General features: G+C 35.7%; 1 protein-coding gene across 1 annotated transcript; it reads left to right on the top strand.

Annotated features, from left to right (window-relative positions):
- The first annotated feature begins 191 nt into the window (after window positions 1-191).
- On the top strand, window positions 192-23,546 carry LOC123524342 (DNA-directed RNA polymerases I, II, and III subunit RPABC1). The gene is made up of 8 exons (XM_045302464.2): window positions 192-347; window positions 7,974-8,062; window positions 8,627-8,688; window positions 9,625-9,764; window positions 11,576-11,656; window positions 13,421-13,479; window positions 13,751-13,829; window positions 22,670-23,546. The coding sequence occupies exons 1-8, from the start codon at window positions 291-293 to the stop codon at window positions 22,733-22,735; spliced, it is 633 nt and encodes a 210-aa protein (XP_045158399.1). The 5' UTR covers window positions 192-290; the 3' UTR covers window positions 22,736-23,546.
- The last annotated feature ends 1,022 nt before the right edge of the window (window positions 23,547-24,568 follow it).

The raw sequence follows: 24,568 nt of genomic DNA, 5'->3' as shown, positions 1-24,568 counted from the left end.
ACAAAATGTGTGTTTTGAGATTATCCCTAATCAAGATTCAGCAAAGCCATGCATTAGTATTAAAGAAAACCTATAATTTTATCTTTGACTACGATTATCATGAAATGTATTTATTATGTATTGGATAACTAGCATTATTAAAAATTTATTTTTTATCATAACAACAAATTTGTTATATTTTGACTTCAAATTCGATTTTTTTTTATAAAGCTAGGTGTTTCCGGTATCTTCCTTGGGACGAAGAATTGCGTGTTTTTGCGTAATTTAGCAAATACTTCTGACAGCTGAACATGGATGATGAGGCCGAAACATACAAGCTATGGAAAATAAGGAAAACTATCATGCAGGTATCTACAGTCAGTCACAGATTGATGTTAAATAGACATTTATCTTGATTGTCATATGTATTCGTGGGTCTCGCTTAGGTAAGACCTCTGCTGTCGTTATTGTCGATAGGCGTACATTGTAAGAAATGGCTCTGTAGGAACCCCTCAAAGCTTTCATGAGAGGATGCTAATATGAAATTTAGATGCTAGTTGTCCAAATAATACGACGTTTCGGGACAGGGTTCTCGGGAACGCTTAATTCTGCGTATTTGTACGCATACTTTTCGGAAAATGACGTGAGAATATTCCAATCGCGAGTCCTATGGACGCGTAAAAATTGTTGGACGCATAGCTTACCGAGTCAAAAAAATAACTGCTTGACAATTAAAGGCGGGGTTTACGGTGGCTGCTTGGCGCTCTCGACCAATCAGAAATCATTGTTTTCCAATAACTGCATGGTAGATTGGGGTAGTACTGTTTATTACGTAACAGATTTAATCAACATGCCTTTGATGAGTGTGTTGGTCAATTAATGTACACAACACGCAGCTTACTTATGCTTTTTGCATTCGTCGCAAATTTTGATAATTGGATTTTAAAAATGAATACTGAAGAAGGTCAGTGTAATTGAACTAATTGCGATGTTTTTCGCAGCCGTTCCGGATTTATGATTTATAAATAAATATTGCTTTGTTTCCACATTTTAATTGACCGAAAGATGTCGGCGTTTGAAATGTTTTTTTGTATCGCATCCATTCAATGTCATGAGTAAAATTCTGGGTATAATAGTATTCAAATCACAAAGTTTCTAATGTGATTATGTCACAGTTAGCATCAGATTAGAAAAACGTGTTGAATCTACATATTGAAAGTGAAACTGAAAGTAGCCCTGGCCTGGTAATGCTTACACGCTGGTTTAAATAAGCAATTGGTATGATCAAAGATGTATAAAATTATACATTAATTTTGTTTATTTTGTAGCTGATTGGTATGGCGTTTTAGAAGTAGGTTGCAAAAATGCATATTAGCCCAGTTGATGTCACTGATGAATATGTTAATGAGTGTTGTTTTTTTTTTGTTGTTTTTTTTGTTTGTTTTTTTATTTCACTTGAATAAATTAAGACTTACATGAATGGAATTTTAAAAGGTAACAGTTGTTAATTAGTTGTTTCTTGGGACCAATAAACAAGATAAACTGAAATTAAAAAGTGAAAATAAAAGTAGGCCTGTTACGACATTTAAATTTACAGCAGTCTGAAAAAAAATCTCTGGAAAGAAGTTTAAGATGAGTATCCTCCCAAGGTCTCTTCCTCCCAATATCTTTAAATTATACAACTTTTCTGAGACCAGTCTGAAAGGTGCAGCTACTGATTCATCACTTTGTAATCAACATGTATTCATCACACTGAAGACCATTCTCTGTAAGTTATATAAATTACAAACTTCTTCAGAAGGCTACGACTAAATGTAACCACGGCAAAAATATAGGACTCCAAGTTTTCATACTGGGACTGCAACTTTTTCCAGGAAGGGAGTCCCGGACTCCTACTTTGAAAATCCTAGCGAGAACCCTGTTGCTGTCTCTGTCACGTCCAAACTATGTATTTCTGTTAGGAAATCCCCAATGAAATTCATTGGGAACATTTTCTGGTACATGTACAAAGTATTTGTCTGATAATGAATTTATGTTGACATTAAAGCATAAACTGCCTCTCAGACATTTTACAGTCAGGGGTGTAACTGTTTCAAGTTACCGCAGTTTATAACCCATTTGAGTTACTGCTTATTCTTTCATAACTTGTTTCAGTTATCATTAAATATTACAAAGCCCTCCTGTGCCAATTCCTTATTTTGAATGAGACTAATGCAATTATTTTCTGAATCCTTGAACCTTTATCTTTCCAGCTATGCAGTAAATTTTTTACGCAAGGCTGATAAAGCTTTACACAAAAGATTTAAAGCAGTAAAACTCTTAACATCCCATTATCATCAATTTATGCTTAATAGGTCATGATCAGACTCAAAGAGAATTTGATTAACCACAGTTTGCTACTAATGTCACTTTAATGGTCACCTTGTGAGAACAGCAAAAAGACTTTTTTTGAATAACTTACCTGAGTTAACTATATTTTATAAGTAATACAGGTTATAAAATGCTTGAAAAAGTAACTGAAATAGGTTACCTAACTTAAAACAGTTACACCCCTGACTGTTTTATGAATGTATATTTTGTGTTTGGAAGTGTCTAGGGGTATGGATCCGTAACTCTAGAATCTGATTCTAGAGGTACGGATCCGTACCGCTAGACAATCCTGTTAGGGGTTTTCTAGGGGTATGGACCTCCTTTTTCTAGAGATTTAGGGTTATACCGTAGATACCCATGTATAATGCGCACCCGTGTATAATGCGCACCCCCGATCTTAGTCCAAAATCCTGGGAAAAAAAAAAAAAAAAAAAAATTTTGGTCAATTTTGAGGTGGATGGAAAACGAAAGTAGAGTTTACATCGACACCGGTAATAAATTTTATCTCCGCGGCGGAGAGCAGCATCGGTCTCACGGTACTATCGATTTTTGTTTTCTCGAAAATAAAACCAGTAAATTATTGTTATATTTGTTGTTTTACCTTTTTTAATTCACTATTTTGAATAAATAAATAGCAGCTGATTCAATATTTCGGAATGGTATCTTTCAAAATGACATGAGCTTCTCAATTTAAACTGATAACAAAAGGTGTGATAGTCTTTTTGTCACGATCATAAAGCCAGTAATTACCGGCAATTAACGTGTCACCTCGTGTCAATTATGTTGTTCACAGTTTGATCTCGGTTAAAGAATTCTCGATCTTTAATAAGTAACATAATTTTTGTGATTTATAAACATTTCTTTCGTCAAAATACTTTTAAATTTATATGAAATTAATTTTTTTGAAAGAAAAATAAACAATTCGATCTTTTACGGAACGTAACGGCAATCTTAGATTTTAGCGGAGACAGTAAGCGCGGGGAGTAGTTTCCCTTTACCAAAATGGCGAACATCGGTAACAAACTTGTTTTGAAGTTGGAAAATTGTCTATACCTGTGTATTATGCGCACCCACGATTCGGGGGTGGTCCCGGGAGTCAAAAAACTGCGCATTATACATGGGTATCTACGGTATATATCTTAAATTTTGTTGAAAATGAAATAAAAAATAAGACTTAACCAGTGTTCACTAAAACTTGGATCTAAATGGTTTACAGATACAAGCGTTCACCCGATTGTTTACCTTCTCTTTCAAAACCAAAATAACCGAGGAACTCCAAATGAATACACTGTTCCGTGCCGATTAGTTTGTTGTAAAATAAACTGTTGATAACATATAAATGAGTGCATGTTACATTGTAACCCTTAAATGAATTCTATTTGAAATTCAGCAGAAAAAATAGATTAAGCATAATAATATGTACCTAGTATTTATTTCGTTATTTAACAAGATATAATGATAATCGGCACAGAACTGTTTGTTTAATAATCAATTAACCGACATTAAGTAAAGAAAAGTACCCCTAGACACACATTGTTTCTGCAATTAAGTGTCATCGGCAGTCTGCTGTTTATTGAAACCTGGGTCAAGGTAGATATCTCCTCACACCTATCACATCATATTTTCGAAGATTTAAGTCTCTTATATGAAAATAATTTAAAATATGGATTAAATTCAACCCATTTGAAGTTTCTACATGAATATTAATGTTTAATTTATTAAAGCAAGTAAGTCTGACCAGTATATTATGACTTATTTGGATTTTTTATTGTCTTTGCTTTCTTAACAGTATAAAATATCAGATCATAAAATAAATCATCCAGATAAGCCAAATGAGTAAGGCTAGATGCTACCAAAAGGCAGAGCTCCCTTGAAAAATCACCAGTGCCCCATAAAAAATTAAAGAAGTTGTGTTATAATATACTAAAGCTGCAAATATCTGGAATTACAATCTATTTTAGGACCTTTATGTTCTATTACTACAATTATTTGTATTTATAATAATCCATAATTTCTGAATGCAATACATGATGTATAAGCTTGTTATGTCTTAGACTGCATAAAATGTTAAAATTGAATCTCGACATGTGAAAACTTTACAAATATTCTGAACAAAAATAAAGGTAAGGTATAGATATACTGGTTTGGAACCATTTTCCGGACACATTTTCATATTTTGGCTCCATTATTCCCTAAAAAAATATTTGACATAAAAGAAGCCCACACTGCACAAACTTCAGCTCCTTCCACATCCCATGTTGTAATCAGCATCGCGTTGTGACGTAAAATATGGGTTCCATGGGGCCTCAAATGGGGTCACTAAAATAAGCTATTTTCCACGTCAGGTAAACCAGTATCCGGACAAATATTTTGACGGTGTTTTGTTGTAAATTTGATATCAAAATAAGTAATTATACTATTTCTACACATTTCTTTATCATTCATCTCTTCAAAATTTCACATGAAACATAACCCGACGTTCAATAGCAGCTACGAAAGCAAACCGAGGTTGACTACAAAAAACTCGAATTTCGTCTTATATGAATTCTTGATAATTCCAATAGATATAGAATAAAATTAGTGCAAAAATCGACAGTGCTGCATCTTTCGTAACTTATAGCGTGAAATTAAAAGTAGAACATGTTATCAGCAGACAATCATTATGTAGTTTGATTATTTCTTCCCCACTTGATACCTCGGCATGTGTGAACTACTGCACATGCGCAATGCTATCTTCATGCCCCGTTAAGACAGAAAGTTGTTTTGTAAACGCAGGTGAGTTATCATCAAAAACCCAAACATTATACAGCCTTATAAAATAGTGGTTTGTTGTAGACATGGAGAACAAACATCTCAATGATCTAGATGAAACAATTACACGCATAACAACGAAATAAAGCGGATATTACATGTGTCCAGAAACTGGTCCTGTCTGGGAAATGGTTCCCAACCAGTACATCTGCAACAAGATGAAAAGAAAAACTTATTTGAATAATTTGTGTCATTCATATTTGAAACATACTGTATCAACAATGTTACATAAATTATTATCATAGAAACTTAAATCACTAATAATAAATGCTTCAAATATTAAATTTTGGCCTTTGAAATGTTTAAACCTAATAGAATCTCATTAGGCCTATAGCCTAACTAAAGAAATTGTGAATGTGTGGAAATGAAGACTTTATGTAAATATGTTATGTTTGGATTCCAAAGTTTATAAAAATCAGAATTTATGTAATCCTGGGATCATAGACAATGACTAAATGTAATTCTTATTAATGTCATTAATTATTGTCAACTTAAGTTCTTCAAACCTCACAGGACCGTATTCAGCATGGGAAGCAGTGCATCAGGGGTTTTAATTTGTATCTCACACAGTCAGACCAGAGTTATGGCCCTTGACGTAGTCATAGGCATAAAAGGGCCTATGTTTGTGTCGCTTGTATCTCAAAGTATTTGACCCAGTATTTTGAAACATTATAGGAATATTATTCAGCATGTGAAGTTGTGCATCTGGGATTTTGTTAGAGATATCACTCAGTCAGACCAGAGTTATGGCCCTTGACTTAGTAAAAAATTATGCATGAATGTGTCGCACATATCTCAAAAAGTATATGACATGTATTTATTTATATGGTCATGAAACATCATGTAGGAATATTATTCAGCATGTGAAGTTGTGCACATGGGATTTTGTTCTGGATTTCTATCAGTCAGACCAGAGTTATGGCCTTTGTCAAAAATGTACATAAATGGAATACAAGTTTGTGTCACATGTATCTCAAAAAGTATTTGACTTAGAGTCATAAAACATTAGGAGATTGTTATATAGCATGTGAAGTTGCGCACCTGGTGTTCTGTTTGGGATTTCACTCCGTCAGATTGGATTGTGAAATCATGTAGGAATATTATCCAGTATGTGAAAGTGTGCACCTGAGTTTTTTCTGAGCTATTTCACTTTGCAAGACCACAGTTATGGCCCTTGACTTAGTAAAAAAATAAAAGTTTGTGTTGCATGTATGTCAAAATGTACTTGACCTAGAGTCATAAAACATTAGAGGATTGTTTGATAGCCAAAGAAATTTTGCACTGGGTGTTCTCTTTGGGATTTTACTCAGCTAGGCCAGAGTTATGGTCCTTCACTAAGTGAAAAATACACATAAAGTTCTTAAAAGTTTGTGTCACAAACATTTTAAAAAATGTTTAAAACTGAGTCATAAAACCTTTTACAGTGGACACACATCTAGTTTTTCTATTTCCATTCTTTCCATTCTTAGACAGCTACCCTCAATTGTGCATGGAATTTAGTGATCAAATTCCCACTAGTACTTACTTTTCTAAATTTGCAAATTTCAGGATCAAATATAAAATAATATCAACTATAAAATACTTGAAATTGCACAGAAAACATTACATTTCAAGATTTTAAAGATGTTTGACCCAAGGCTACACATTTTTAACCAATCAGCTTATGGCTCATTAACAAGGGTTTCTTTACACTTTTTTAGAATTATAGAATATAGAGAAAAGTCTTGTTTGTCCAACTCCTCAAACACGATTGAAAGGATATGCTTAAAAGTTCCACAGATGAAGGATTATCAGACCATGATGTGAAGATGACTACATTTGTATTAATAATGGACTTTTTCTGTGGCTATTTTTTTCTCTCTAGAATTATAGCCCTTTCTTAATTTCACAAAGTAGGCCATAGTGAAGAAATTTCATGTGTTCAAATCCTCATACACTTTTTGAAGGAATTGGTTCAAAATTGCTCAGATGCATTGCACAACTTCATTTGAATATGACCATAAAGGATGGGGCAGTATGTGGGGTATCCGTGTCCTGTGGACATAATTTTAGTTTCTTTAAAAATAAAATACTGACAATGATAGCTTATACTAATTTATTTTTGCTCAATTATGATGAAAACTTTAAGCTTATTTGAACCACTTGAGGCTGCTTCCTTGAAAAAATAGTACTGGTGTCATCTGAAAAGGAGTGGTCATGACGTCAGTGGTGCTCCAACCTACAACTGTCAGGTTGAGCGGCCCAAACCTTTAAACCACTGAACCACAGCTTCCCCAGACTGATACAGCTGGATACCAGACTCATTGTTTTCACACCAGAACATGATGCCTCAGTCTGAAAACAATAAGGAAATTCAGTTTGAAAACAATAATGAAAATCCAGTCTGAAAACAATAATGAAAATCCAGTCTAAAAACAATAATGAAGTCCTGAGCATAGTTGGGCCTAAAAAAAAATTCTTTGTTTCGGGTAACATGCTAAAAAAATTAGGGTAGGTAGGTCGGAAAAAATTTTTTTTTTGGATTTTTTTTTTTATTAAGGGAGACTTTTCGGAAATTATTTTTGTGTCAAAAAATGAATACAAATAGGGGTGTTATGCCTTTAGAGCATCAGTAAGTTGATTTCTTACATCACTGACCATGTTTAAAGCATGAAAAGTGCAGTTTTGCAACTTTGTGAAAAAGTTGAAAAAATTATTCTCAAAGGCCATAAAAACATTTAGGGTCGGGCCAAAAATTTAAGGTAGGTCGGGATACCGGAAACAAACAATTTTTTTTTACGCCTTATTATTTCATTGTATTGTTCTTTTTACAGCTGTGTCATGATAGAGGGTATCTTGTCACTCAAGATGAATTGGACCAAACACTGGACGAATTTAAGGGACAGTTTGGAGATAAACCTAGGTCAGTACAAAATGTTCTTGAGGTTGTAGTAGTAGTTTCTTCATCATGAAACTATTAAGTCTTCAAATATGATAATCTGATTGATTTTGTTTTGATTTATTTGAAGTTACTCATATACAACACTGGAAACTAGTACATATATACTCTTAATCATACAAGGAGAAACAGTATTTTTGCCCAGTCAGTTTGAAGTTTATCTTGTAAAGCAATTATCTCAGATTTTTCTACTTTTTACGCTTTGTTTGCAAGACTGCTTCTTCTCCTCTTTTGTAGTCCTGTTTGGCGCCATATAACCTATACTGTGTTGGTGCGCCGTAAAACCAAAATAAATCGATAAATAAATCTTCTCCTCTAGCATGGACCCTTCACAGTTTGTTTCCCCTAAGAAAATTTCTTCCAGGTTGTGCAGTTTTCCTGTACTAACAGTCACCTCTGATCAGCAGTCACCTGTCTTAAGCGGCCAAGTTGTCTGCATCCTCTGGCTGGCTGCTTAAGACAGGTAAGACTGTATTTACTTTGATTGTTTTAAAATTAAATGATAAGTTCCTTATTTTCATGTTTCAGTGAAAGAAAACCAGCTAGAAGTGACTTGATTGTTCTTGTTGCCCACAACGATGATCCCACAGGTTTGTGTGTTTTATTGTTAATTAGGTTGCTATAGAAATCCTTGAAAATTTAGAATTTGAGCCGGTATCAAATAGAAACCTTTATATTTAAAGCATCCAGTAAAACAAATTACCAATATTTGGTTTCAAAATTTTATTTCACAGAAATTCTTATCAGGGCTATCAGCAAAAACAGATAAAGACTGATTTAAGCCTAAAAGCAATGGCAGACAGGAAGCCAAATGTTGATAAAGAAAACTGTGATATGAGCCACGCCATGAGAAAACCAGCATAGTGCGTTTGCAACCAGCATAGATCCAGACCAGCCTGCAGACTGGTCAGAATCCATGCTATTCACTTTCAAAGCCTAATGAAATTAGAGAAACCTTCAGCAAACAGCATGGATCCTGACCAGACTGCGCAGATGCGCAGGCTGGTCTGGATCCATGCTGGTCGCAAACCAACTGTTGGTTTTCTCATGGAGCAGCTCAGTTATTTTTTTTGTGAGAGAGCAAATGGCATATTACAAAATCGTTTCTTTAGGCTGACTGCTTGTTATTCCCCTTTAGAATGTCATGGTTTCCATGTGACGTGGTCAGTATTCCTAATGTATATTGTTGTCCTGTTTTAGGAAACTAAAACAGATGGCCTTCCTAGAAACAACTCCATATACAGTCCAGCCTGCCTTTAGCAGCCAGTCAAGGCAGTGACACAGTCTGGCTGCGTAAGGCAGGTGGCTGCCTAATACAACTTGAAATTAGAAAAGGGATTCAGTTTGAGATGTAAAGTGACTGACTGGTTCAGGTAACTAACTGCCTAATACAGGTGGTAGCCAGGTTCATCTGTATAGCTGGTCAGTATCGGGTTGTATAATATTGAATATATAAAGTATTTTTCAGCTTTTACACGCAAATTTATTTATACTATCAAGCCTTTTAGTTCCAAGTCCTCTTTCAGACCAGATGTTCGTGTTCTTCCCAGAGGATGAAAAGGTCGGCATTAAGACAATCAAAACTTACTGCGAGAGAATGCAACAAGAAAATATTACACGGGCTATCATAATTGTACAGGTTGGGATGACACCGTCGGCTAAGCAGGTTAGCTTTTGGTTATTAGGCTGTATTTTCTTTGTAAGGTAGACTTCTCCCAAAGTGGTCCATGCTTGATTAATATAGTTCAGTTATTCATTATTAATATAGTTCTGCACATGATGAACAGGAAGTCATAATGTCATTTATATGGATAACATAGAATAATGGCTAGACCCAGCATAGGGAAAAGAAAGCCTTTCTGCATGTAAATATCATCCCAGGAGAAATTACATCAAACTTCACCAAAGTGATCATTGCAAAGCAGGGCCTCCGCTGTCGATCGCCAATGTCGCCATTTGCGATATTTTTAAGAATTTGGCGCTAAATTTTGCGAATGGCGAAAATAAGTGGCGCATAGTTTTTTTTTCCTCGGCATTTGTTTTTTCCGTAGTGATATAAGCGGCCCAATAATTGGTTCCCGATACACGTTTACCTAGACGCTGGTAGTGAATAAAATCGATAACCAGTCTAGGCAGTGTTGACAATTCGACTATTGAAGTTGGTTGACACTTTGAGAAGATAATTGCGTAATAATGTGTGAATTGATGATTAACCAGTAATCAAAACATCTGCCAGCTTGTATGTTTGACCTCTGCCGAGAATTCACCAAAATTAACGCCGATTACGGTGTACTTTATGTGTTGCGATTTTTTACAAAAAAAAAAAAAGATCGACATGTTTGTGGCATGCAGTTGTATGACTGACGAAATTTAAATAAGTACGAAAGACACATTTAATTTGTTAGTTTTTGCAAGATAATTTTGTAATTCCTCAGTTTTCATAAAAGATTTTAACGATGGATCCGAAAACAAAAACACATCGACCTCAATTTGTATCCTGGACCTGGTTAATTTCTTTGAAATGTTCAGAAGCTGGAAGATATCACTTGCTACCATGGCTTCTTAAAAATCATTAGACAAGTGTTCAACTCGACCTTTTAGAATAGAAAAAAATCCGAATTTTCCTTTCCGAAAATAAATGAGTCCTGAAAAATTGGTAATTCTGACCAAAGAGCTATAAAAATAAAAATTACTTCTACAATAAACTAATGCACCTTCAAAACTTGTTATTATTCCTAATGAAATTATTTACAATATTTTATTTCTCTATGCCCACTATGACAGCCAACTAAGAGAAATAAAAGTGGCTCAGAACTTTGGCTCAAAAATGGCTCTAAAGTGGCTCCAACTTTTTCAAATTGGCGAAAAGGTTGGCGACAAGTATGAAAAACCCAGAGGAGGCCCTGGCAAAGCTTAGTTGTGCGTATCTTCAACATGTTCCAGTTCGGCATTTTGTGGCCCTTGATTTATCAAATTTTATGATGTTTGAGCCACTGCTCTTATATAATAGGGCAAATTTCCACCAGATCTTATAGGAGCGATCAGTGCAAAGTCTTATTATGCAAATTATCGACATGTTCCACTTCAGTGATTTTCAGAGGAGTTATGGCCCTTGATTTGTCATATTTTTACATTGTTTACTTACATTGTTTAAATTACACTGCTTGCTGTATACAGTTAGGCTGAATTTCACCAAACCTCACAAGTTATTAGTGTAAAGCATAGGTGTTCATATTATCGTGATTTTCTGATTTAAATGATTTCTACTGAAGTCATTACTCTCAATTTGAGACATACATATTTTGTGGAAAGCAACCTGCAGTTTGTAGTTTAATATTTGTAATTCTTTCGCCAGATTATTTGTTCTTTTATGCTATTTTTACAAAGGTACATTGTCAAATAACATGTAATCAATGCATATTCCTCTTTAATCATTATCATGAAATATTGAGACGTATCTTCTGTTCTGCATTTCAGGCCTTAGTTGATATGGCTCCCAAGTACATCTTAGAACAGTTTTTGGAATCCGAGCTTCTCATCAATATCACAGAACACATGGTAACTTTTCTGTGGTTTTATTATACGCCTGCAGTAAACCTCGCTTATAAGGTACAGCTTGGGACCTCTAAAAATTGTTCCTTATAACCGAGGTTCCTTATATCCATATAGCGAACTAGTTCCTTGTAACTGAGGTTTCTATAAGGTACAATTTGTATAGCGAATACAATTTGTATAGCGAACACTATTTGGCTGACGTTTGAAAAGAGCGATGTGTTCACACTACGGGCTGACCTGAGGTCACTATGTCCTAGGTAGAGGTCACACTGAGGTTAAAGGTGAATAGCCATGTTGTTTTCAGTCAGAAATGTTAGAAGGATTTTCGTAGTACATCAGTTGTTAACCTCATCATGTTGAGGACAAAACCATTACCGTTATCATATTAGCAAGTTTAACATGAAATTTGAAGGTACGATCTCACGGCATACTTGCTGAGTGTGCTTCACCTTGCCCACAGGAACCTTCAGATTTTAATTTACTGCAGAAGTTATTATTATTATTATTATTATTATACCAGATTTATATAGCGCCCTTTTCATGATCAGTTTCACGTTCAGAGGCGCTTTACATAGTTCAAATGCAGCCACACAGGGCGCATAATTCATCCTCCACTAATAAAGTCACAGAGCGATCTGACCAGAAGGACAGAGTGAGACAAAGCCCCCACGACAGAGAGATCAGAAATCAGATACAGGCTTATCCAGCTAACTTAGCCTAGCTCGTTGCGAATAGACAGCTTGGTTCTTTAATGTGCCCAGTGTATAGCACTGATACACACAAGGATTGCCTGGGTTCCTGACCAGTACACCTCTAGTTGGGTGGGAAACACTGAAAAGCATTTCTGAAAATTCCCGAGTAGCTGCCGTGGATCGAACCCCCAACCTCAGGATTGGAAGGCCAGTGTGCAAGGTTAACAAACTCCATTTACATGCATTTACCAGAAGTAAACCTTGTTCTGTTTAGTGTCCTTAATACTTCATTAAATCAGCAGATTGATAAACTGTTAGTTAAATAATTGAGCTGTGCCATGGGAAAACCAGCATAGTGGCTTTGCGACCAGCATGGATCCAGACCAGCCTGCGCATCTGCGCAGTCTGGTCAGGATCCATGCTGTTTGCTTTTAAAGCCTACTGCAATTAGAGAAACCATTAGTGTACAGCATGGATCCTGACCAGACTGCGCGGATGCGCAGACTGGTCTGGATCCATGCTGGTCACAAAGCCACTATGTTGGTTATCTCATGGCACGGCTCAGTTATAGTTGTTACTGCCCATCCACTTGGCTCAATAGGCAGAGCGAAGATCTATGGAGCACGGGTAGTATAGATGAGTTTGATCCTCTATGTTCTCTGTGACGACTTGATAAAAGACATTTTGTCTGAAATCATTTGTCCTCCACCTCTGATTCCTGTGAAGAAGTTGGCTGTTACTTGCAGAGATTAGGTTTGTACTGGGACAGAATCAAGGAACACTGTTTAGGTTAACTTCCTGCCGTTACATAACTAAAATACTGTTAAAAAGCAGCTTTAAACCCAAAACAAAGAAAATATTTTATACTTATTTAGTGTTCGCTATTCAATCAGTAAATGTTTAGTGAACACCCCTTTGAATAACAAATGATATTGCCCAAATTGAATGATGAACCCAGTCCATTTCAGAAATTTAGCAGGCTTAAAAGAGAGAAGACTTGAATCATTTTTGATCAAATGTTTTGTATAACATACATTAAGATATATATTCGTCAGTATGTTGGACTGTTTTTCAGTTGGTACCAGAGCATGTTGTTATGACAGCTGAAGAGAAACAAGAACTGTTGGAGAGATAGTATCCTTTCAGTGACAGACATTAGAGTCAGATAATATAAAAAAATATCACTATTTGTTCTTTTGTTGAGTTTTAAGGTAGTTGTGTATGTTTGATAAATCGAAATACATGATGGAACTGGTCATTTATCCAGATAACGTAGAATAATGCCTTTACCTGGCATATGGAAAGGTCAATCATTTTGATAAGTGACTGAAATCCAACACAAACCTATTCAGGTATTTGAACTATGAATTTGATTAGTGATATAGTATCCTTAACCCAATGACAGTAAACTGAAGGAATCTCAGCTGCCTAGAATACAGCAGGGTGATCCTGTGGCAAGATACTTCGGTTTGAAAAGAGGACATGTAAATATTTATGAAACCTTCGAAGAAGAGGGGATATATTATTTTGCTCATGTTTGTCTGTCTGTCTGCGACTCTGTCAGTAGACACTTTGGTTTCCGGTCAGTACTTAGAGAATGCGTTGACCTACACTGGTCAAACTTCATAAGATGATTACCTGTGGTCAGTAGATGACCTTTATCCCCTATATTTTTTGGAGTAAGTAAGTTAAATGTAAAGGTCGCAATGACCCTGAGGCTGAAAACAGTTTTTGGTCAGTAACTGGAGAATTCATCAGCCTACATGGTCAAAAGTTAATTGGATGATTGCCCCTGGTCACTCGATGAGCCTTAAAATTTTGGGATCAGTAGGTCAAAATGTGAGAGTCACGGTGACCTTTACAGTGAAAACAATAAGTAAGTGGAAAATGTTTTTTCCTACGGCAAACAGATTTCACAACATTATTTTCTTTTATTGTTTGGTGACTCCTTCTCTTTGTGGTCAAAGGTTACAGTGACCTTGAGACTGAAAGTGGTTTCCAATCAATAACTGGAAAGTGCTTTGGCCTAAGGCTGTCAAGTGCATGTGATCAGGCCAAAAGACTGGAAAGTGCTTTGGCCTAAGGCTGTCAAATGCATGCGATCAGGCCAAAAGACTGGAAAGGATTACACATCAACAGCTTTAAATTGCTTCAAACTACACCCTTTAAACTTAATACCATGATCGTCTATGGTCAGTAGATGATCAGTGTTATTTTACAGGTCAGCTGTTGTTTCAGGGGTCAGGTCAAGTGACCTTGAGAATAAAAAATGTTATAATCTATTAGCTGAGCTGAAGATGGCTTGGGCCTATGGCCATGTAAACTCTGAGCATGACTGTCTGTTGCTAGTAGAAGACCTCTATTGTTATCAAAGATCAGTGTCACAAAGTACTTTAGACTGAAAATTGCACATCTACTTACTTGCAACAGGAACAATGTTACACTCATAGACTTTTATAATCAGTCATTTTTAGCTCAACTATACGAAGTATGTAGAGCTATCCTACTCGACCCGGCTTCGGCGTCCTTCCGCATCAGCACTTTGGTTAAAGTTTTGATGCACTTTCTCTTTATCTTTGTTATTACTTGATGGATTTGCTTAAAACTTAAAATAGTTGTTCCTCGTCATCACCCACATCATATGGCACAAGGGTCATAACTCTGACGCCAATATTTCATGAATTATCCCCCTTTTTACTTAGAATTTCAGGTTAAAGTTTTGGTGCACTTTCATTTTATCTCAGTTATTACTAAATGGATTTGATTCAAACTTAAAATGGCTGTTCTGCATCATCACCCACATCATTTGACACAAGGTCCATAACTCTGGCACCAGTTTTTTAATGAATTATGCCCCCTTTTTACTTAGAATTTTATGTTAATTTTGATGCATTTTCACTATATCTGTGTTATTTCACAAGGGATTTGATTCAAACTTAAAATAATTGTTCATCATCACCACCTACATCATTTGACACAAGGGCCATAACTGTGACACTTCCACCAATATTTCATGAAAGATGCCCCCTTTTTACTTAGAATTTCAGGTTAATTGTGGTGCACTTTCACTATATCTTTGTCATTACTTAAAGAAATTGATTAAAACTTAAATAAGTTTTTCCAGATCCTCATCCTCATCATATGGCACAAGGTCAGTCACTCTGGCACAAATGTTTTATGAGTTATATCCCTTTTTCACTTAGAATTAGTTTAATTTTGATGCTTTTTATATCTCTGCTGTTACTAAATGGATTTAATCAAACTTAAAATGGTTGTTCCACATCATCACTCACATCATACAACACAAGTTTGATAATACTGGCACCAGTATGTTCTGAGTTATGCCCTCTTTTTATGCCCCCCTTCGAAGAAGGAGGGGTATATTGTTTTGCAGATGTCGGTCAGTATGTAGACCAATCCGTTTCCACAACGCTTGGGCCTAGGATCATGAAAGTTGATAGGGAAGTTGATCATAACCAGCAGATGACCCCTATTGATTTTGAGATCAGTAGGTCAAAGGTCAAGGTCTCAGTGACCCAGAACAGTTAAATGGTTTCCGGATGTTAACTCAAAAACGATAGGGCCTAGGATCATGAAAGTTGATAGGGAAGTTGATCATGACCAGCATATGACCCCTATTGATTTTGAGGTCAGTAGGTCAAAGGTCAAGGTGACAGTGACCAGGCACCGTTTAATGGTTTCCTGATGATAACTCAAGAACGCTTGGGCCTAGGATCACGAAAGTTGAAAGGGAAGTTGGTCCTGACCAGCAGATGACCTCTAAAAAATTTGAGGTCAGTAGGTAAAGGTCAAGGTCACAGTGACCAGGAACATTTAAAATGTGTCAGGATGATAACTTGAAAATGCTTGGGCCTAGGATCACTATACTTAATAGGGAGGTTTATCATGACCAGCAGATGACCCCTATTGATTTTGAAGTCAGTAGATCATAGGTCAAGGTCACTTTGACCAAGAACAGTAGAACGTTTGTGCACAGTGACCAAATAATTTCTGTTCCTTGTGCAATTACTGAATGCATCAAGGGGGGCATTTCGTGTTCTACAAGCTCTTGTTACTAATAGAATTTCCAGTTCAAGTTGCGATGCACTTTTGCTGTATCTCCAGTATTACTAAATAGATTTGATTAAAACTTAAAATAGTTGTTCTGAATTATTAGCCGCATGATATGACACATGGTGCATTTAAAGCTATTGTCCAATAACTTATCCACATTTGAGACATTAAACACTCCAGTGACAGCTCCAGCTTCCTCAGATGTACCTAATTTCACTATCCAGCATCGAAATAGTCGAGCGCGCTGTCTCCTGTGACAGCTCTTGTTGTAATTGCGATAACTTGGATAATATTTAGATTACACGACTGAAATTTTCTCAGTCACCTTTGTTCCCATATGCTATTTATTCGTGAGGGTAATTTTCCATTAAAATGGCTTAAATCAACCATGCGTGGTATACTTTGTTTTATTTTCAGCATAGTCTTAACGAAATATATGAAAATCATAGGTTTCATTGGTAGACCGATTTTAAATGTCTATGTGTGTATTTGTTTTACTTTTACAAACAGCTGATGTTTCATTTGACTGGTATAGACTGGTTTTCCTCATACTGTTATCATCGGACATGGTCGTACAGTAAACCTTGCTTATAAGGAACAGCTTGGGACCTTTAAAAATTGTTTCTTATAACCGAGGTTCCTTATATCCATATAGTGAACTAGTTCCTTGTAACCAAGGTTGGTATAACAAACACAATTTGTATAGCGAACACTATTATCCGTATAGCGAACTAGTTCCTTGTAAGCAAGGTTGGTATAACAAACACAATTTGTATAGCGAACACTATTTGACTGACATTTAAAAAGGGCTATGTGTTTTCACTCCGGACCGACAATAAATCTTTATGTGAGAAAGTTGTGAGTCCCTGTCCATTTTTATGCCCTCGAAGGGAGGCATATAGTTTTTGAACCGTCTATCTGTCGGTCCGTCAGTCTGTCCGCAATTTTCGTGTCCGGTCCATATCTTTGTCATCGATGGATGGATTTTCAAATAACTTGGCATGAATGTGTACCACAGTAAGACGACGTGTCGCGCGCAAGACACAGGTCCGTAGCTCAAAGGTCAAGGTCACACTTAGACGTTAAAGGTCATTTTTCATGATAGTGCATTCGTGTCCGGTCCATATCTTTGTCATCCATGGATGGATTTTCAAATAACTTGGAATGAATGTGTACTACAGTAAGACGACATGTCGCGCGCAAGACCCAGGTCCGTAGCTCAAAGGTCAAGGTCACACGTAGACATTAAAGGTCATTTTTCATGATAGTGCATTCGTGTCCGGTCCATATCTTTGTCATCCATGGATGGATTTTCAAATAACTTGGCATGAATGTGTACCACAGTAAGACGACGTGTCGTGCGCAAGACCCAGGTCCGTAGCTCAAAGGTCCTAAACTCTAACATCGGCCATAACTATTCATTCAAAGTGCCATCGGGGGCATGTGTCATCCTATGGAGACAGCTCTTGTTTATATTTATCTTGCACAAGGAAATTCTATACTTAAAATGACCAAACGATACCAGCAAAAGGAATATATCTCGTATTGCATCCATTTTGAAAGGGTTAGGGTTAGCCAATTATTGTTTAATTCATTCAGGAACGGCTATGAAAATCAACACAATCAAATCCTGTGACTGTCCTGCAAACATTCTAATTTCAATCATCATTTAATCCAGTTATCGCGATTAGCAGCGAATTCAAAACACCTTAGTACGCCGCGTGTTAAAAACACAATTATTTGTGACATTATCAGAGTGGTTTGTCGCGTGTTGATGATTACGTAAACACAAAATACTACATGTACCTTAATTGACCATTCTCCTATTGGAAAACGTGGATCTATGATTGGCCAGGAGCAAAAAGAGTCATCGTAAACTCCGCTTTTTGATTGACAGGCGCAACTGTTTTCCGTTAATGTAATTCATTGTGTATTGAGCAAGCACGTGCATGGCAAAAAGATACGCGTCCCATGTCGCGTCTGGGATTTTCTAGCGTCCTTTTTCAAAATGTATGCGTCCAAATACGCAGAAATAAGCGTAATGTATTATTTGGTTACATTGATTTTAATACTTTTTTGTGAGTCTCTACAAATGTAGGGATATAAACTAAACAGCACAAGTGTGTTTTCTACGAGTATACTTTAAAAGACCGAAGCATAATACATAATCGTCTAGTATTCGGTAAATGTTAATGATGATATTATATATTGTCTTTTTATCGTATCCGTAAATTAACAATCTATAGATCATAGTAATGAAATAATTTGTTTATGTGCGTGAAAGTGCCCACGTTACTCTGACGTCATCAGCGATTCTGTTTATTTCCGGTTTTTAATAATTTATTTTCTTTTTGTCGGTTCGCTATAACCGAGGGGTTTTCCATTGAATTTCATACTTTGGGACAGGAAAAAGTGTTCCTTATAACCGAGTTCCCTATAACCGAGGATTTTTACATTGAATAAAGAAGGAATTAGATCGGGAATTGAAAACTGTTCCTTATAACCGAGTGTTCCTTATATCCAAGTTCCTTATATCCGAGTTCCTTATAAGTGAGGTTTACTGTATAACCAGAATTTCCTGAAATTTAGAAGCATTCTAATTACACCATGTTAAATCTTTGTTTAAAATGTAAACAGTGTACTCACAGATAAGTTAGATATGATTTTTGTGAGGAATAAGTTTCACAAAATCATCAAAAGTGCTAAATAAGGGAATATTTGTCCGTCTCTACCAGTAATATGTCTGATTTTAGGATAGTCCACTCTTGATGTGTCTCCCTGGATCAGTTAAAGAGTTCTGAACTATAAGCCAGGACTCTTAAAGGCCTACCTTCCGTACCCGGGGGAAATGGTTATCTCCTTAGCATGATCCATAATATTTTCTAATTATCACCTAATTATCAAGTAATTAATTGTAGCTTATGATAAGCAGAACTCTAGTATACATTATCAAAAGCAAAAACATATGGCCTTTGCCTACAAACCACCACTATCAGATATCTAATTACAACAGGAGGTCCATCATGGCCAAATGATTTTATTTTTTGTACAAAACATGGGTGAGTAAGGTGAATAATCATAAAATCATAAAATATTGTCAATGAAATAGTAAGGGTAAGAGTAAATAATTACAAAATCAAATGGATGTCCTTGTAACAGTTGTGACACATATGAGTTCTTCCAGAATGAAATTTAAAAGTTAGTACATTATGTAGTCACTCGTACACAATATTCAGGAGAATTGTTTTGTGTGTCTACTTCAGTTCTTCCAAACACAAATATGTGTGGTCGCATTTAATTTAATGAAGCCACACTAATTTTCTCTATCCGAATTGTTTGGTAACTTATTTCTCTAAGAAAAAAGAACCACTTGCAAGAGTTTCCAGCATTTAACATTGTCAAATGAAATTATAGATGCATTCTATACCTTAGCAGTGCATTTCTTAGTTATGAAAAGCATGTATTGACATTTATATCAGATAATAAATATGTTGCCTATATTTTATCAGTGAATAAAATATAGGCAGGAGTTCGGACCCATAATATTTAAATCATGAGTAAATAGTACGTAGCACGAGTGATTTAATAAATCGCATCCAACGATTGCCTATATTTTATTCTGTGATAAAATATATGAAAATATTTATTATTTTGATTCTAAAACATTTTTTTTAGAAATATCCTGAATTATGTTGAACGCATCATTTCATTGTAATTTCCAAATACAGACTGTGATTGGATGCGCTTGTTTACATAAGTTTCATGTCGTAGGTCATACCTACCGAACGCATTACTTGTGGAGAAGCTAAGTATATTTTATCGTAGAATAAAGTATTGGATGGTTTCCCTATATGTTTGTATATACATCACAATACAATGTTGCAGGTCTCACACATAACGCAGATGATTAATAGGCAAAAGATAACACTATTTTTTTAAACATTTGTAATATATGTACAAAAGTTATAGCTGCTCGGAAACATTTTGTTGTTTTATTTTAGCAAATTGTTAGTGTTGTTTACACATGTGTAAAATTTACATTCAACTATCACCGGCTGAAACAGGGTCCATGCGACAAAATTTTCAAAACTGTGTTAAATTGTGCTTTTGGCAAAATTAGGTTTCAACAATATTTCCTGAAATTTTAAAGAGATACTGACTTTAAAAATGTCATTTCAGAATCGAGATAATGAATATGTTCCTATATTTTATCGGTAAATGAAAAACGGCAAATCGTTTGGATGCAATTTATTATTTTTTATCTTAAACTTTATTTTATATCAGTTGTAGAGCTAAGTTCTTACAAATCATTATATAAACTACTCTCGGTGACTGCTTCCTGGAGTGCTGACCAGTACTCGTGCCGAAAGAATGGATTGTGAAGGCCGCGGTCAAATTCCGCAGACAGGATTCAAACCTGCGACCTATGGGTTAGGAGTCCGACGCTCTAACCCCTACACCACCGTGCCTTCCGGTGCGATTTATTAAATTACTCGTGCTGCGTACTCGGGATTTTATTACTACGCATCCGAACTCATCTATATTTTATTTACTGATAAAGTATAGGAACGTATTTATTATCTGTTAGTGATATAAAGGTCAATAGTATCCATACATAATTTCAAGTTTCACAATGATACTGTTAAAAGCTGGAAACTCCTTCTTGGAAAAAAAGTCAACGAATAAATCAAATGAAAAAGTTATCAAATTAGTTTTCATTTATGTGGCCATGCATATTTGTGTTTTGAAGAATAAGTATGCAAACAGTACAATTCTCCTGAATACTTTGTATGCCTACATAATGTACTTATTAATGAACTTCATTCTGTATTAGAACTCATATGTGTCACTTTATTTTGAAATAAATATTCTAACTTTTACTATTTCGTTGACAATGTTTTATATTCCATTATTCACATAACTCGCCCATGTTTTGTACAAAAAATAAAATCATTTGGCCATGATGGACCTCCTGTTGTAATTAGATACCTGATAGTGGTGGTTTGTAGGCAAAGGCCATATGTTTTTGCTTTTGATAATGTATACTAGAGTTCTGCTTATCATAAGCTACAATTAATTACTTGATAATTAGGTGACAATTAGAAAATATTATGGATCATGCTAAGGTGATAACCATTTCCCCCGGGTACGGAAGGTAGGCCTTTAAGGTCCTGAGTCATGCAGGCCAGGTTGTAAATGTTCAGTAATGTGTTAACATGCTTTTTGTTCCTCTGAAACACTGTTTAAACCGACATCAAACTTGTCTATAGTTTACATTACCTTGTGATGAAATAATGCACGGAGGGGCACCTGGGGTCTGCCTCCACCATCAAAAGTTGGAAAGCCGCCATATGACCTATAATTGTGTCGGTGCGACGTTAAACTCAACAAGTAAAAAACATTACCAGTAATTATGGTTGCTTGTGTCAAAGGTTGAGAAAAATATGCAGTAAGACTAGGGACAAAGGCATAATTTTGTAAAATTGCAAAATAGAGTTATGGAACATGTGCAGTGCATGTCAGATCATCACATTGAACAAGTTTACAAAGTTTCAATCCATTCCCATTAGTGGGTACTGAGGAACCTGCTTACGTACAAAATCTTAACCGAAAATTGCTAAAATACAAAAACTTAAACAGAAACTCTTTAGACTAAAAAGGGGCATACTTTTGTAAAAATGCGAAATGGGGTATTTGAAGCCTGTGCAGTACATGACAGATCTTCACACTGAACAAGTGTGTGAAGTTTCAATTCATTCCCATTAGTGGGTACTGAGATACCTGCTTACATGTAAAAACTTAACCAAAAACTGCTAAGCAGAAAAATTGGCATAAATTTGTAAAAATGAAAAATAGGGTTATGGAACCCATGGCTTCCTGATGTATTGAAATGTTTTTTGTTTGGCAATAACAACAAAAGACAACATGAACATCAAAGTTTAGACTGGCTCCCGTCCCTATGACGGTTCTGTCATATTTCTCATATATATTTTCATTTACCTTGGAGGTAACTCCAGCAGGTTGTTTCTGTATTAACATTTATTATTGCCCCTGACTGCAGACATAGGGGCTGTGTGGTGTAGCCATCAGACCAAAGTGTGCTATTTTATAGGCTTAAAATATACTTATAAAATGTTTCCAGTACTTACAGAAAAAAATAACCAAGCAGCCAAGGAGCTAGGCTAATCATGAATACTTCTCATACCTTGAGAAAATATGTATCATAAAAATATTTCTTATTATTTTCCAGGTTGTAAAAATTATCAGGCCTAGTGAAACAGCGGGAAGGTATGTGAGCTACAGATTATGTGTATGATAGTGATTAATTTGCAAAGTGGACCTAAATTACACACTGCATATAGTCAAGTGCATGACATATAGACACACAAGTGCGTGACACACCCTGATGACAAATGAAAATAATGTTGTATTAAACAACAATGTAAAGGGAAAAGAAACAGATTTTGTGTTGGACAAACTGCAGGAAGAAAGTTCATTCCAGAAAAACCAGCTGGTGTGTGGGAAAAGTATAAGCTGGATAAATCTTGCATTTAAATCTTAACATCTTGTGCTAGTGCTCTCCCTTGCATTAAGCAACTGCTTATATGAATTAGTTATGTTTTGTGTCTGGACTGACCCAGTGCAAAAAAAATGTTTTTTTCCTAGTTTAATTTCAAATATTTCCAAATTGGTTCCAGGAAATATTCTAAATTAACAGTGAAAATTTCCTTGGAAATGCAAAAAGTACTTATTTTCATTGAATGTCTCTAGCATTGGCCTATAAGGCTACTTACGCTGTTACTGGGCAACCGCATCCATTTTTTCATGTTTATTACTTTTGTTCATTGTTTACGTTACTTTGATATAAAATAGTGGTATTTTTCCCCCGTTTCGGTTTTGTCATTTTTTCCAAATTTGGTCGTCTCGTCAATTTTTTTTCCAATTGTACAGACCCATAGCCATTCCTCATTTGGTGAAAGAAAGCCCTATGTGTTGTAAAGACAACATTATATATACATTTGAAAGTACAACATATTTTTTACTTTGTAAATCATGTTTAAATGTTTATGAATGTCTGTTGAAAACTTGTAGAACTTGAAAAAAAATAAATAAAAGTTGCTATTCTATTTACAAATTTGATTTGTATTTTTCTAGCAAATTTTCTCTTTGCCCAAGTCTTGCCTCTATTGCATCCATTTCATTTTTTAAAAAAGTTTTATTAAGTTGTGGTCATGTATTTATTTATTTTGTTGGGTTTAACGTCGCACCAACACATTCATAGGTCATATGGCGACTTTCCAGCTTTGGTGGTGGAGGAAGAAACCAGGTGCGCCTTCGAGCATTATTTCATCACGAGCGGGCACATGGGTAGAACCACCGACCTTCCGTAAGCCAGCTGGATGGCTTCCTCACATGAAGAACTCAATGCCCCAAGTGAGGCTCGATCCCACATCAATGAGGGGCAAGTAATTTGAAGTCAGTGACCTTAACCACTTGGCCACGGAGGCCCCTTGTTGTCATGTATTGGCACTCTGCAAATTCAGTGCAGTTACATAATTTCTGTATCCTACATCATTTCTGTATCCTACATCGGAATTCTTGATCTGTTAATGTAGCTCAAACAACAGGTTTTCCATACAAGCTGGGAAATGCTAAAACCTTACACAGAAAATACATTGTCGAACAGAAAATGACAGTTTCCATTATGGGTCCACTGTCTTAATTACTGGTATTTCATATGTATTTATGCCTTTAAAATTTTCCAGTTAACAGGGACAGTGGCAATGTGTTGTTATTTTAGCCAGGGCAAAAAATCGTCTTGTTGCCAACAATCGCCAGCAACAGCAAATCTGACCCCTTCCACTTCTATTCCCACTACAACCTAAACAAATGCTGAACAAAACTTGTGGCAGAACATGACCTTAATTGTATTTCACTTGTGGTAACAAACATTTACTTCCAGGGAAACATTTTAAACAGTTTTTTTTTTACAATGAAAAACCAAGTCATAAGATTTGCAATATTATTAAGCAGGCAGGCAGATAGGCAGTGCCAAATTTGTGATGTTTGCTCAATGACGTGCGTTAAAAATGTTATGTTGAAAATTTAATGAAAGTTGGCTCATAGTTAACTTGCAAGTGTAGTAAGA

Source organism: Mercenaria mercenaria, chromosome 3 (assembly GCF_021730395.1).
Source record: "Mercenaria mercenaria strain notata chromosome 3, MADL_Memer_1, whole genome shotgun sequence".
In the NCBI taxonomy this organism is placed as follows: Eukaryota; Metazoa; Mollusca; class Bivalvia; order Venerida; family Veneridae; genus Mercenaria; species Mercenaria mercenaria.
This window is presented reverse-complemented; position numbering and strand designations above follow the sequence as displayed.

What these genes read in the sequence shown, in the direction of transcription:
- LOC123524342 (XM_045302464.2), top strand. Translation starts at nt 291, where the DNA reads ATGGATGATGAGGCCGAAACATACAAGCTATGGAAAATAAGGAAAACT. An exon ending in TCAATATCACAGAACACATG is followed by an intron (nt 11,657 to 13,420) that starts GTAACTTTTCTG and finishes ACTGTTTTTCAG; the next exon opens with TTGGTACCAGAGCATGTTGT. An exon ending in TCGGTTTGAAAAGAGGACAT is followed by an intron (nt 13,830 to 22,669) that starts GTAAATATTTAT and finishes ATTATTTTCCAG; the next exon opens with GTTGTAAAAATTATCAGGCC.